Source organism: Convolutriloba macropyga, chromosome 6 (genome assembly GCF_964194025.1).
Source record: "Convolutriloba macropyga chromosome 6, txConMacr16.3, whole genome shotgun sequence".
Lineage (NCBI taxonomy): Eukaryota > Metazoa > Xenacoelomorpha > Acoela > Convolutidae > Convolutriloba > Convolutriloba macropyga.
The window spans coordinates 12,493,688-12,509,039 of record NC_134473.1 but is presented as its reverse complement, the minus strand read 5'-3'; the positions used below and the strand labels follow the sequence as shown (position 1 = coordinate 12,509,039).

The 15,352-nt window shown below is 33.1% G+C and overlaps 1 protein-coding gene across 2 annotated transcripts in view; it reads left to right on the top strand.

Moving 5' to 3' along the window:
- Positions 1–15,352, top strand: part of LOC142341483 (uncharacterized) — a 77,420-nt gene that overhangs the window by 3,869 nt on the left and 58,199 nt on the right. For both annotated transcript variants that reach the window (XM_075392447.1, XM_075392446.1), the window contains exon 2: positions 4,780–4,944. In XM_075392447.1, the coding sequence (XP_075248562.1) occupies positions 4,780–4,944 (165 nt within the window). The remainder of the gene's footprint in view (positions 1–4,779; positions 4,945–15,352) is intronic.

Here is a 15,352-nt window from a genome sequence, read left to right as displayed (position 1 = left end):
ATGAAGTTTTCGAAATTCAATGCATTTCACGAAGATAACTTACTAAAGGAAACGTTACCGTTACCATAACTTGGGTTTTCTTCTACTAAGTAAAGGAAAATTTACGCTATTTTTATATTATGCGAACACTTCATCACAGTGTATACACATCTTCATACAACAGCCTTTACAATTCCACGGCAATAAACAGAAGCAAGTTACATTTCTTAATGTACTGTTTTTTAATGTTATTTATAATCAGTTGCTTTTAAAATTTGAGGATTTGGGCAACCAGCGTTTACAAAACCATGGCAAAAAAAAGCAAGAGTTTTTCCTTCGATCTAATTTTTTCCGAATTATATTTACAATCGGCTGCTTTTCAAATGCTTTGAGTAGCTGACAGTTTTCAATTTTTGTTGCAGGAAAACATAAATCCAGAGCTTGATATTTTAGTCATGAATTGTTTAATGAATCTGTGATATAGATCGGATACCATTTTTTTTACTAAATTGGAAATTGTTTTTAATGCTTGACAGAAATCAATAAATTTCTTTTACAAAATTTATTCAATTCAATGGGCTGCTTAATTATATTTGCAAAACGTTCATGATTTGTAGGAGAAAATGAATTCTCCTATGACAGGGAGAGACTTTGGGTAGGTTTGATTTCACTGAGGAAACTTCTCACAATTTTAATATTTAAAAAGTTAATCATTTTATTCTACACCTTTTTCCTACAACTACTTCCTGCCTGCTCTAAGAAACATAATTCGTGCTAAGTGTTCATGTATATGTATATGTATATATATATATATATATATATATATAATATATATATATAAATACATGATAACTTCGCACGACTTACTTTTTTAGAGCAGGCAGGAAGTAGGTGTAGAAAAAACGGTGTAGAAGAAAATTATTAATTTTTCAAATATTAAAATTTTGAAAAGTTTCCTCAGTAAAATCAATCCTACCCAAAGTCGCTCCCTGTCATTATTATCTACTCGCAGATCATGAACGTTCTGCTGAAACGCTCTGGAAAAATTTAGCCTGCAGAGTTTGTTTTGCGAATATATTTAAGCAGCCCATTGAATTGACTAAATTTCGTAAAAGTAATTGGTTGATTTCTGTCAAGCATTAAAAACAATTTTAAATTAGTAAAAAAATGGTATGCGATCTATATCACAGATTTTCTAACCAATTCATGACTAAAATATCAAGCTCTGGATTTATGTTTCCTGCAGCAAAAATTGTCAGCTTCTCAAAGCTGTTGAAAAGCAGCTGATTGTAAATATAATTCGGAAAAATTAGATCGAAGGAAAAATCTTGCTTTTTTTCTCGCCGTGGTTTTGTAAACGCTTGTTGCTAAATCCTCCAATTTTAAAAGCAAATGATTATGAATAAAATTAGAAAACATTAGATTAAAAAAGGTATCTTGCTTTTGTTTATTAACGTGGTATTGTTAAGGCTGTTGTTAAAAACTCGTAATCTTGAAAGGATAGAAAAGAAAAGAAAGGAGGTTAAAGAAAAGAAAGTTTTCTTGGGTTTTTTTGCAACAGATGTAAGGGCACTTTCGCAGCAGACAAATTGAGACAACGAAACAAATTATAATCAGTAATTTGTTCTTTTTCTTGGAATGCTTACGTATTATTATAAGTTAAACTCTATAAATCAGACAAAAAATAATAAAAACTAAAATGACATTGAAACACGAGAAACAAAGTAATCTGTAAAGTAAACTTGAGAAGCCTTCATTGACGTGAGGTAAACTTTTTGAAAAGGCTTTGAAATAGAGCTCACAGTTAAATCTCGGAAAATGCCTCAAGCCAAAATACATTATGTTTTAATTGTATTGTTGTTTAAATGAAAACTATTCAGAAGAAAACGATCTGTAATTGCAATCTAATGTGGTTTAAACTACAAAAGCCACTACAAATCAGTGACAACTACAAACTACGAAAACTACAAGAAGCAATGGCTGATAATCGTCACAGAAAAAATATTGGCCGCTTTATTTCCGCGTTTTAACCATTATTCAATTCTTTGGCATGATTCAATTAATGTTTGTATAGATTTTGAACTAATGGACATTTTTGTGCACAATAGACAATAATTATCTGCACCTGGCTGATGATTGATTAAAGTTAAGATTCCTTTCTCAGTTTCTCGGTCATGAAATTTACAAAAGCTATGAAACTATTGGTATTCTATATTCTATTAACCCTACTATTGCGAAGACATGCCGGGGCTTACCACCCAGGGTATTTCAGTACTGAACATGAGTATCTCCATATTCTCTTGTAAAACCAGTACTGAAACAGCTTATTTACATTAAAAAAATGGTCATTGTGTCCAGAAAAAAAACAGAACACCAGTTCAGACTGTTCAGAATAATTTCAGCGTAAAATTAGTAGTGTAAAAATTTCGAAAATGTTGAAACATGTGGAGCATGTCAGAAAAGCATGCAAAATGCTTGCAAAATGCATGCATTTTGCTCTAACGACACGTTACCAGTTAAAAAAGCAACATACATACTACATACTGTGTGCATACTGCTACTTTCACTGATACTGGATATTTCGGGATCCGTCTGTGGCCTGTTTGGGGTGCGTTCGGGCTGCGTTCGCATAATTGTATAACCAGAGCAGGTATATTCTCGACCTTCCGGGTCACTTAACAGGTGTACTCACGGTGTCCCGTGTCATTTTAAAGGTGTATTTACGATTTCCCGGGTCATTTTACTGGTGTATTTACGATGTCTCGGGTCACTTTACAGGTGTTCTCACGATATCCTGGGTCACTTTACAGGTGTATTCACGATATCCCGGGTCACTTTACAAGTGTATTCACGATAGCCCGGGTCACTTAACAGGTGTATTTACGATGTCCTGAGTCACTTAAAAGGTGTATTCAAAGGGTGTGAGTTAACTGTAGTGGTGGGGGTGAATTAAGGTAGGGGGGTGAATTAAGGTTATAATTAGGGAGAATTAATCTGCCGGGTAAGCTTGAACTTTTATCTTAGAGAATTTTGTTTTCTCTTTTTTAATAGCTCATCATTTGATTTGTGTTCTCATCATTATTGCCACTAATTGCAAAGTATCTCGCCCGATGTTTGCTACTGCAGAATTTGGTTTTTTTTGCGTATGTTGTATTTGAAATTTGGCAATGTCTTTTCGATGCTGTAATTTACTTCTATTCGCCCACTGCAAAGTATTGTACTTTGCAAATGATGCTGCCATTTTGCAATTTTTCAATGTATTTATTTCTATTCGCCCATATTGTAATTTGCAAATGTTGTATTTGCCAATGTGTCTAATCTTTTCGATGTGTATTTACTTCTTTTACATCGTCTTTTCAATTAGTAAATGTTTTCAGCCAAATATACCCTTTAGCAGTGCGCGAGAGCGTGTGCGTGTGGGTATGTTTTTGTGTGTGCATGTGTGCGTGCGTGTGTGTTTGTGTGTGTGTAAATGTGTGCATGTGTGTGTGCGTGTGTGCGGCGCGCGCGCGTGTGTGTGTGTCTGTCTCTCTGTGTGTGTGTGTTTGTGTGTGTGTGTGTGTGTGTGTGTGGTTGGACATGCTTAAGGTGTGATGCAAAATACTGTGAATATGCCTGTGTTGTGATGCAGAATGGTGTGAATATGCCTGTGGTGTGATGCAGAATGGTGTGAATATGCCTGTGGTGTTAAGCAGAATGGTGTGAATATGCCTGTTCGGTTTTGGAGAATGTTGTGAATATGCCTCTGGTGTGACCGACAATCAGCGCTGAAACAGGTTAAAAACAGTGTATTTTAGGCTGACAATCAGAGCTCAAACAGGTTTAGAACAGAATGGTTTTAGGCTGCCAAGAGGTATACAATAAGTTAATTAAGCTGATAATTGTATGAAAACAGTTATTGACAGATCAAAATCAGGTTAAAAACAGAATATCAATTTTACTCAGAAAAATAGACTGATCAGTCTGTATTCTGACATGAACATAATATGTTCAGGTGTAAAAATGGCTATACACAGTCTATGGATTTACACTGGTTCAGTACTGCAATGCTCTGGATGGTCAGCCCGGGTGATCAATTTCAAACATTACACCCCCGCTAAAATTATGTATTAATCTACTCCTCTCTGAAAATATTAACTTTTTCAACGAAAATTGTTTTTTTTTAATGAACGATAGAAATAAATGCCAATTTCATGTTAGAGTAAATTGTGATTTTAGCGGGTAATTTAATGTCTGAAATTGAAGGTGTTATAACATTCTCTACTCCAAAAACATGCAATTTCTGCGATTAAATTGTATTATTTCCAGTTATTTATAATTATTATCATTTTAAAGCATAAAAATTTCTACCTACAAACAACTCAATTCCCTCCCCATATAATAGTCTCGTATTACAGTACTTAAAGTATCTCAGTTTATTTGAATATCGGCTGAATAAATTCTTTGACAAAGATTGGTTCAAAACGTTTTGGATCTGATTTAGTAACAAATTTTTTTTTTGTGAGTTCAGATTTGTTCATATTTATAAGATCGAGGAAAAGCATCTTCCCACGGATCAAGCGGTGCATCCTAAAATGATTTATAGATGGCATCCAAACTCCAAAATTTCTCACCTGTTTCTACTTTCTCAGTGCGGCCTAAACTCTCTGAAGCTATAACCATGCAGAGTTATAATTTTTGGTTACAGGATATGGTTACTAAAAATACAGAATTCAGTTAACAAAAGATTCCATTATTGGTTTAAAAAGCGATCTCAAAACCAATTATTTATATCAAAGGAAAAACTTTTCTTTATTCTAGGTCTGAGGCTGACAGGTTTAGTGGGTGCAGGAGGTGTGAATAAGAATGCGAGAGGGTGTCAGAGGGTGGCAATGAGGAGTCACATCCTGGCACACAAGAGGTCACTCTCCTGTTCCAGTGTGTCTCCATCTCCGAGCATACTTTCCACTGAGAACGAGTTCTCAGGTCAGACTCAAAATTAAATTAGTGTTTCCAGCACTCCATTTTTGTGTGCGCGTTAAGAACGTTCTATCAACCCCGTTTTGTGAAGCCCGTTTCGACCAGTTTTGGCGACTGTTTTGGCGACTTTTTATTCGCCAGTTTTGGCGACTTTTTTGTAAAGCCAGCTTTGGCCAATTGATATCCTTTGTGGAGGGATACAGAAGTGGTATCACATACAAACTGTTGAGAAACGGAATAATAACAAAAATAATTAATTTTTCTAGAGTAGGATGGACATTTGTTTGCAAAACATATGGTATAAATCAAATAACATCATATGAATTATACTGGACATGTCATCAATGGGTCCAAGAAGTCCTAGTCAAGTGGTAACCAGTACCATTACTATGATCAGTGTTCTAAAAGAGTGGCATATCAGAGCATGGGAAAATGGGGGGAAACTTCAAAACGTAATTCTGATTCTTATGAGATCTATCGGGGCTTATTATTAAAAAAAGCAAAAAGTTCAATGAAGTCCTAGATAAATATGCCAGAAACTAGATAAGAACCACTTCTCTTGCACTCATTTGCGGCACTTCTACAACAAAATTAGGATCGAATCTTGAAATGAAGTTAGGCAGTTTTCGTATTCTCACTCATAGTCTTTTAGGACTTGGGCCGTTGCGTTTATTTGCAATTTTTGGTTGGACTATTTTTGCTTGCAGTGTAACTGTTTCTTTCTTCGTAATTACATTTTGAGACATTCATTTTGGCAGTTTTCTCTTGAAAGATCAGTTAACTTTCTGAACAGTTCAAAAATGTGCGTGACTTTCAAGGATTAAATGTGATCTGATTCTCGTCCCAGGCAAGTGGACGCTGATTTAGGTTTTTGAAGTAACTTTGTCTTTTTGTTTTACTTTTGACTTCAGTTGCAAAATTACTGTTTTGATGCGTGTTTCAGAGACTAGTACGCCACAACTCACAAAAAGCTGGAAATACAGCTAGAATGCTAATAACAGTTGTTTTACAATTAAAATCGAAATGAGCCGGTGAAGCATTCCTGAGAATTTATTCAGTGTTCAAAAAAGTTTTCTAATATGTTCGCCGAAAATTGAATGGTCACTCCCTTTTCTTCCTAAGTATTTCAGTGATGGCGTCTCTGTTAGACGTATGTGTTAATCCTTCTCTCCTATCTTTTTCTGTTGTCAACTTTTTCGTCCTGCTTTTATTTTCGTAAGGCATGTTTATTCGAGGTTCGTAGTCAGGGTTTTTATGATATAATCATGATATAAACAATTTCAGAAATTGGATGGAGGTTTCAGATGTTGAATCCCCTTTTTGTATAACAACAGTATCTTCAGCGTATAATGTCAAATAGTTTCGACTGCAGTAATCGTCTATGTCATTTATCGACAAAAGAAACAGAAGCTTTCCAAGTACTGATCCTTGTGGTACTCAAATTCGACTTCTGCAAAATTGGAGTTTCCACTTTCTGAATTTACTCATTGTTGCCTATTACTTAGATAGGATTGCGAGAAGTTTTGCATGTGTCCCTTTAATCCGAAGTTGTTTAGTTTGTCTGAAAGGTTAGCATATTTAACTGAATCAAACTCTTTTTCGAGTTCGAGTAAATCAGTTTTTTGGTTTCTGCAATATAATTTTTGCAATATTGCCTGACGCTCACAAAAAAAATTATTCAGCGTAAAAAGTGCTCTTTTTCGCCGAAATTCAAATTAATTTTTGATTGGTATTATGATTTTTTCCACAAAAATTTAGCATTCTTTTTTTGAAACAATTTTTTAATCAATTTTCCTGTTGTTGTCAGCAATCTGATTGGTCTGTAATTTTCAGTCGTTTTGGGATATCCCCTCTTATGCTGTGGGATGATCACTGCTTTCTTTAGGCAATTCAGAAAAAAACTTTCTTAAAGCATTTGTTGACCAAATAAGTTAGAAAGGCAACAATAGCAAATTGTTTTTTTCTTGTGAATAAAGTTGTTGAGGGCATGATAACTTCAGTTGTTTTTTTAAGACTTTTAATTGATGCCGTTAGCCGTTTTTAGCTAAATTGGTTTGGACGCATGCTATTGACGTTTCTATTTTTTGTATTGTTTTTTCTTCTGGACTTAAATTGTCAGCAAAATTTTTTCCAACGGCAGTAAAAAATATGTTGAATTTTGCTGTCTCCTCGTGCGTTAAAATAACTCTGTTTTCTGTGTCACCTCCTAAACTTTTGATAGTAATAAGAAGCTTATGGTAGTCCACTTTGCGTTCATAACCAAACAATTTTTTTAAAAATTCTGTTTTTGTGAGCACTTTTTTCTGTAACAAACTCCTAATTCTGTTGTATCCCTTTGATATTTGTTGTATCTCTTCTGCTGTATCTATGTCATTTGTTTTCTTGTGCATGTACCTTTGATAAAAGTTTCACTCATTTGCTGCAAGATTTTTAATTGAGTTAATAATCCACGTCTTGCGGCTTTTCAAATGCTGTCACATGATTTTTTTATCCACTTATGAGTTCAAAATATTATGCTTTAAACCTTGTAATTTCAGCTTCGGTTTAATAACTGGCTTTCTAACACTAGAAGAGCACATTTTTTGTAGTACTCTTGCATTTCTATCCCTGTTTCTTTCAGTTTATCATTGTAGCTCTTGTGAGCAATAGACGGCATCAATTCTTGTTTGAGAATAGATGGTTTCCTTGGTTTTATTTTTCACAGACATAATGTTTAAACCATACCCTCCGAGAAAATTTTTAACCTCAATGATTTTGCATTTGTTTTTGAATGATCAATATTTGAATCTCCACACATTTTGGCGTGAGTGTTCCTTTTTTTAAAGGTTTCTGAAAATACGGCTAAACATGCAATGGGTTTGAGGTGTACAACAGTCAGAAGTAATCTTTTTTCATAATTTAATCTGTCAATTTCGATTGTTAGCATTTGGCAGTTCTTATTAGTTAATTTCTGCAAAACCCAAACGCCTTCCCTCACAATAAGAAAACTTCCTCTTTTTTTCATATTCGTCGGTTGCATTTGTTAAGCAGCTGGTACTTACTAAAAGATGAACGTTTGATGTTCTTGTCATCTTTGAGCCACGTTTAAGTTAGGCATATTGCATCAAAACTTGTTCGAAAATTTTTATATAGATTGATATGTGTTTTTTCTTATCCTTAAAATTAGAGAAAGTCTTTGTTTGAGTTTGAACACTTTTACCACCCGTTTATTTATGAAATGAAACTCTTTTGTTTTAACACGGTTAAAACAAGAAAATGGGATAACACTTCCTGCTTGACACATTTTCCGCAAATATTGCAAGAAACTGCTTTCAAGTTGACATCAAAAAAAGCCATTTTATTTTTTTTCTGGAGTTTAGGTTTAGTTGTCATACGTTGTTTGCGAATATCACAAACTCAAAACAGCTATCTTTAGTCTTACAGTGTGTGAAAAACGCAACTGTGTGTATTGCAAGACTTCCTTTTTGCTGATGTTGTGTTCACCGTGATGGAGAAGCTGCGTTTATCGCAGCTAATGAAAAGCACTTAATTTTTTTAAGTCACGTTTAGTGTACTTTTGAGCCAGTTTTTCTAAAATTAGGTGAATTTGTTGTATTGAATTGCAAGGAAAACTACTGTTTTAAGTAATTATGAACAAAATTATTGAGTTTTAGAACTGTGACTTTTTTTCGAGTTTAAGATTGCTTATGCTTTTTCTTTTCAGGAGAAATTGTTTTTGAACGTTTGACGTTGATGTTTTAGGCAGAATGGTAATTGTGGTCAAATTTTTGTTTTTGTCTTGCCGACTCTCTCAAAACGGCCTTTCTGATTTTATTGAGATCGTTGATTTTGTTGACAGGTTGGAAGAGTTTCCGTCTTGAGAGCTTCGGACCATAAAAAGACTGCAAAGTTTTTAGTGGACGTAATCGTACCCTTCCTTTAAGTTTCACTGTCGATTCCCGCTCGATGCTTTTGTAGCCTCTCGTTGATGTACATGTTCTAATTATTCAACTGCTTCTTCAGCTGTTTCATTTTCGTTATTGCCTCGAATATTCAATCTTCTTGGACAAAATTCACCAACTTGCATTCTACTGAGTCAGGGCAAATGTTTGACACTGAGCCAAAAAAATGACAAGATTTTTTCCAGTCAGCCCGAAGTTCCAATTTACTTATTTAGAAAATCACTGTATTTTTTAACACATTCCATTGGTCTTTTGAGTCGAAAAGTGTTCAAAGGTGAGAGCACGGCATTCCTGTGCTCTCAAAGCGATTGTTCATCTCTTGGTGTTTTTTTTCCAAATCGTTGTTTTTTAGTTTCCTATTATTGTTAGTATTGACCAGACCTGCAACAATATTTTTGATATTTTGTCAAGAGCTTTTTTGTCAGATTTGTATCACCAGTCATACCTTATGTGTCATTCGCATTGTTACCAAAAACATTCTCCAATGTCAATGACGCGACATTGTTGCCATACCAAACTTTGTAAAAAATGCTCCTTACTTAACAAACAAACTGTAGAAGTGTCCGAAAAAATTTTATAAGTTTTTTATAGGAACCAATTCTTAAGGAAACTTGCTAATAATGTTCGCTTTCCGACAAAACGCGGCTAAAATTTTTTCTAAAAAAACAGCGCAACATATTGCGTTGTGTACCTGCTTAGAATATATGAATTTGATAGTGATGAGTTTTCAGACAGACAAGTTATCATTTAGGACTGGATATGAATTTATCACAACCAAACATTAGACTAGTTTAACCGAAAAATCACTCAATTGTATTTTGGCATAACGTTATGTTTATGTTAATGATCGCATCTTTTTTAAGATACATAAGATGCAAAGCAATCCATTATTCAGAATAGAGAATGTAATTTTTTCTCAGTTGGTGATTGCAAAAGGATTTCAGTGGGTCTTCAAGAAAATTATATCATTTTTTGTTATAGAAAAAAAGTCTATTTGTGGATTTTTCCGTAAATTCAAAACAGAAACTGTAAACTGAAAACGGGAACAAATTGTCAAGATTGCAAATATTGTTTGCTTGTTCACCGTTATTGCACAAGAGCCGTTCTCTAAACTAAAAATAATAAAACTTAAATTGTTTTCAAACGACTGATGAGTTGATTTGTTGACCTCGAGTGACAACCTTGGTTAGTTTTTTGTTATCAAAGAAGAATCTGAAATGGCCAATTGTCCTGCAACTCTGTTTTTACAAAAAGTTACTGATCAACAATCTCACCCAAGACGTGCATGATTTTTTCAGTTTTTCAAAATCTAAAAAAAATAATTGCTGATGAATTTTCAGTTTCACCAATTTTGATACGCTGCTCATGACCGCACGATTTGAAAATGAGGTATAAACTGTTTTCGATTGTTTTTCTTGTTTAGTTTTATTCTATAGGTAAACCAAAAAAGAATACCTCGTCTAATATGCACAGGCTATTTTTACCTCGTCAACCTAAAGTGTCAAGTTTGTGCACTTTAGTTTTTAAAACTCTTTGCTAAGTTTTCAAATGTGAAAAATACATTGTTGTAATGAGTGTTATAATTTTGCGCGAAAAAAGTTGCCATTTAAGATACTTTCTATTTGAAGCTGGATTTTCCTTTCAAATAGTCGACATAGTTTTGCATTAATTGTTCATCAGCATTGAAGTCACATTCTACATATATATAAACTTCATTTATAATAAGAATGTTCATAAAGACTTCTAATTGAGATGTCCATGGCCAATTTTTGTAGTTTTATCATCTAACTAGTCTTGTTAAAATTTTGGCTCCAAAACTCGACTGTTCTTGTTTATTGCTGAACTTAAAATTGGCGTCCTAAATTTTCTCGACAAGAAACAATGTCCCAACAGTGTGGAGTTCACTAGTGCCAACCGATTTTTCTTCCAGCTTTACATATAAGAAATTGTCGTCTTGTCCATCAGAAAATTTGATTTTATGCATAAAATTTTGTCACACGGTATGATATGGTTTTTGCAGGAATTTCAAAAATTCTTCTTAGTAAAAAACAATGAGAGAGTGTGCAAACTCCTTTAAATTTCTTTTCTAGCTCATTCACAAAAAATGAATCAGTATCGATTTTTTCATTGCTTTTGAATTCAAAATTGTAACATACTTGTTGGAAATTCAAGAGAATTCTGTTGATTATTTCCCATGCACTGAATCTTTACATTTTTTTGTAGTTTGCAAGGAACGATCAATTTTATTGTTCTGACTGCCGCACTAGTCTGCTTTTTCGACCCTGTTAAACAATCCTGATGTTTCGCTAAACCATACCGAATCCCACTTCAATTTAAAAAAGAGTTTACCGAATCTCCATTACGTTTAAAAACAACAATTCCGAATCTGAATTGCGCTGAAAAATGACGATACCGAATCTTTATTATGTTAAATGCGAAAAAAAGATGATCCCCACGACAAATCAATGGAAATTTTGATGCTTTTAGCTTGAAAAAATAAACGACAATAGCAACGTTTTTTTGTTCAAAAAACCAAAAATGTCAAGACTAGGAGAAAGCGTGCAGTTGGCACAAAAACAGTTAGTATCAATATAAAATGTAGTGATTCACATCGTTTGACCGAGTCTCATTGGTCCTTGGTACTTGATTTCAATCTATCACAAGCAAGCATGAGACTAGTTTACCCGTAAAATCACTCGAATCTATTTTCGGCATAACGCCGGGTTTATGTTAATGATCGCTTCATTTTGAGATACATAAGATACAGAGCAATAAACAAAATGGAAAAGAGAATGCAAATTTTTCTGGTTTGGTGATTGAATGAAAATTTCAGTGGGTCTTTATGAACAGGCTCAAACATAACTTAAATATTTTACAAGGTGACTTTTGGTAAGAACAAGAATTTATAACAGTCATGAAAATTTTTGGCAGGAAAATTAAATTACTTTATTGTTTTGGAAAAATATCTATTCCTCAATTATTCAGTCAAATCAGGATGGGAACTGTGAAATCTAAACGGGAACAATTTGTCACGACTGCAAAATATTGTTCGCTTCTTCCCCATTTTTGCACGCGAAAAAGAGCCATTCTCTGAAAATAAAAAAAATGTTTTCAAATCGACTGATGAGATCAATTGTTGACCCGGAAGTGAAAACTCTCGGTTAGTTTTTGTTAGCAAAGAAGAATCTGAGATGCCCAATTTTCCTGCAACTCTGTTTTTATATATAGTAACTGGCCAGCAATCTCAATTTGTACGGTCCTGATTATATTCATTTTTTCAATCTGAAAACGTAATCTCTGACAATTTTTAAGTTTCACCAACTTTGACTAGCTGCCAATGATTGACAAGCTACAAATGATACCTCGTTAAATTAGTATGCGCAGGCTAGTTTTTGTAGTCAACTTTATGCATTCTTTTCTTTAAAAGTCTATGCTAAGTTTTTAAATCAAAGAAACTTTTTGTAGTAATCCGTGTTATTTTTTTGCCAATTTGAATTGTTTTTTTATGCTGGATTTTCTTTTCAAATAGTCGTCATAATTTTGCATTAATTCTTCGTCAGCGTAGAAAACAAGACTTGTGATTTTTTAATGACATTCTTCATGTAAAAAAAAGTTCATTTCTAATAAGAATAATCATTAAGACCTCTAATTGAGACCTCAGTGGCCAAATATTGGTGTTTTTATGATCAGACTGGTCTTGTTAATAATTTGGCTTGAAAACTCGACTGTTCTTTTTTTATTGCTGAACTTGAATTTGACGCCCGAATTGTCTCAACAAGAAACAATATCCCCACATTGTGGATTTAACTAGTGCCAATCGATTTTTCTGCCAGCTTTAGATGAAAGATTTTGTCGGTCTTTTCCATCAGAAAGTTTGATTTTATGCATATAATTTTGTCAAGCGGTATGATACAGTTTATTGCAAAATTTTCAAAAATTCTTCTAAGATTGAAAGATTTGTGAGGATGTGCAAATTCATTGAAGTTCTTTTTTAGCTCATTCACAAAAAAGTGAATGAGTATCAAATTCTTTATAACTTTTGACTTCAAAAATGTAACATACTTGTTGAACATTGAGGAGAATTTTGTTGAATACATCGCATTCACAGAGTTTTTACATAACTTCTCGCAAGTCAAATCTCAAAATAGACCAAAGTCTTTCGAGTAAAGGCACTAGATAAACTAATTTGGAACTGCTTAGGAAACCAATTGGACCTATCAATAGTGATCTTTGATTTAAATTGTTCTCTCATTCATTGACAAAAAAATCGGATTTTTTTAAAAAAAAAAGTACAACTGATTACAATCCGAATTTTTTTTAGATTGTAGCAGCTAAAGATTGGACCAAATCCGGCCTGCTATTGCTGTTTGTCGAATGATAACACTCAATTGTTTCAGATTTTACCGAATTGGATAATTTGTTGGTTAAAAGATCAAAAATAAATGCTGGGTTTTGATAATCATAGAGTAAAGTTAACAAAAAATGACAAAACTTCAATTCCAGACCACTCTCAACGGACGTGGCAGTAAGAACAGCTCTTGTTATGGTTTACAAAGATTGTGTTAGTTGTTTCTGGGCGTGTAAATTCCCGGTGTATCCGGTAAGTTTCATCAAAGTGCAATAAAGAAGCTAAAATCGGTAAATTTCTGATGAAAAAATCTGAGCTTTGAAATATTTGGATAAAATTTTAGCCAACAAAAAAATAAATCAAAATAGTCAACAAACCTTTGAAAGAAAAACAAACGGTACTATTTCTAACAGTAAATTTAATTGAGTTTTCCTTGAACTTCAATTTTGTGGTTTGCGACCTCTCATTAATGAGAATTGGAAACAAGTAGACAAAAAAAAGAGAAAAATGGCAAAGCTAAGTAACACTTTTGTGTTTTTCATAAACAATTATTTTCAAAGTTGTGAAATCCATTAGCTACGAAATGAAATCTTTAAATAGGTTCGTTTATTTGTTCAAAAAGCACTTGAGACCTGTAATTATTCAGAATATGTCTTACGTCTACAAAAAGAACGTCAAATATAGACCAAAATCAAAATCTATTTTAATTTTTTCGCGAAAAAGATGTGCCTAAGACAGTAAACCCATAACGAATGCTTTAATAACAAAAGATTTTCTTCCCTTGCACCTTCCGTTGACAGCAAAGATGTCATACGTGACCTCTAATTAACTAGACTAGGTGACAAATAAACAAATTTCAAAATTTACGAATTGTTTTTTTTTAAAAACAGTTTTTTCATAGTCATGAAATCCATCAGTTATGTACTCAAATCAGAATATAGACTCACATACTCACTTTTTCCTCCGTAAAAATTCAAGGAGACCTGTCATTATTCGAAAAATTTCAAACAACTAAAAGAGACAAGGTAGAAATGATAGTTAAAGACCAATATAAAGAGTTTAATTAAATTCTTCGAGAAAGGGTTTTCGAAGCCGCTAAAACCGTAGTCTATTTAAAAATTTAAAATTTTAATAAAATTAATTGTATCTTGTTTGTACATGAGTTTTGGTACATTTGAACCTTCCCTCAACGACGATAATGTCATATGTGACCTGTAATTATCAAGTTTAGTTAAGAAAATAAACAGAATTTCGAAGTTAAGTAGCGTTTTTTTCAAAGAATTGCTTTTAAAGTCATAAAAGACATTAGTTCCTAAATGAATGAATTAAATAGGTTCGTTCGCTTGTCCAATTAAAGCGCTTGAGACTTGTAACAATTCTGAATATGTCTTACGTATATAAAACGAACGTCAGATATAGACAAAAATCAAGAACTTTTTTTAAAATTATTTGGAAAGAAACTGTGTCAAAGCCAGTAAACTCAAAACGAATTCTTCAAAATATCAGATTTTGTACACGTTCACCATCCGTTGAGGACGTTAATGTCAAATTTGACCTGTAATTAACGAGACTTTTTGACAAATAAACAAAAATCCGAAGTAGTTAGGTTTTTAAAAAAAAATGTTTTCAAAGTCGTGAAAGCCATCAGATATTTTCAAATCAGAATATAGACTCAAATATTCCTCAAAAAAAAACATTTAAATCTAACAAAGCACGACAAAATTTCGATTCCAGATTAATCTCAATGGAAGTGGAAGTAGGACAAGCTCCCTCTGTAGTTAAGAAAGATTGTGTTGGTTGTTTTTGGATGTATATTTCCGGCAAATTTAATCAAAGTCCAGGAAAGAAGCGTAATTCGTGTAATATTTTATGAAAAAGGCTCAATTTTTAGCAAAAATTTAAGCCAAAAAGTTAAATCAAATTAGTCAACAAGACTTTTTTGTCTTTAAAAATAAAATCAATAGTACTCTTAACAATTTTTACATATTTTAGCAAAATTGTTGAAATTTTAGGCAACGTTCCGGAAAATGTGATTAAAAACAACGGAAATCCGTCTTTTATTCACAAAACTCGCATAAAACAAATTGGGATGTCTTCTCTATCATTAAACGTAAAACCAATAAGA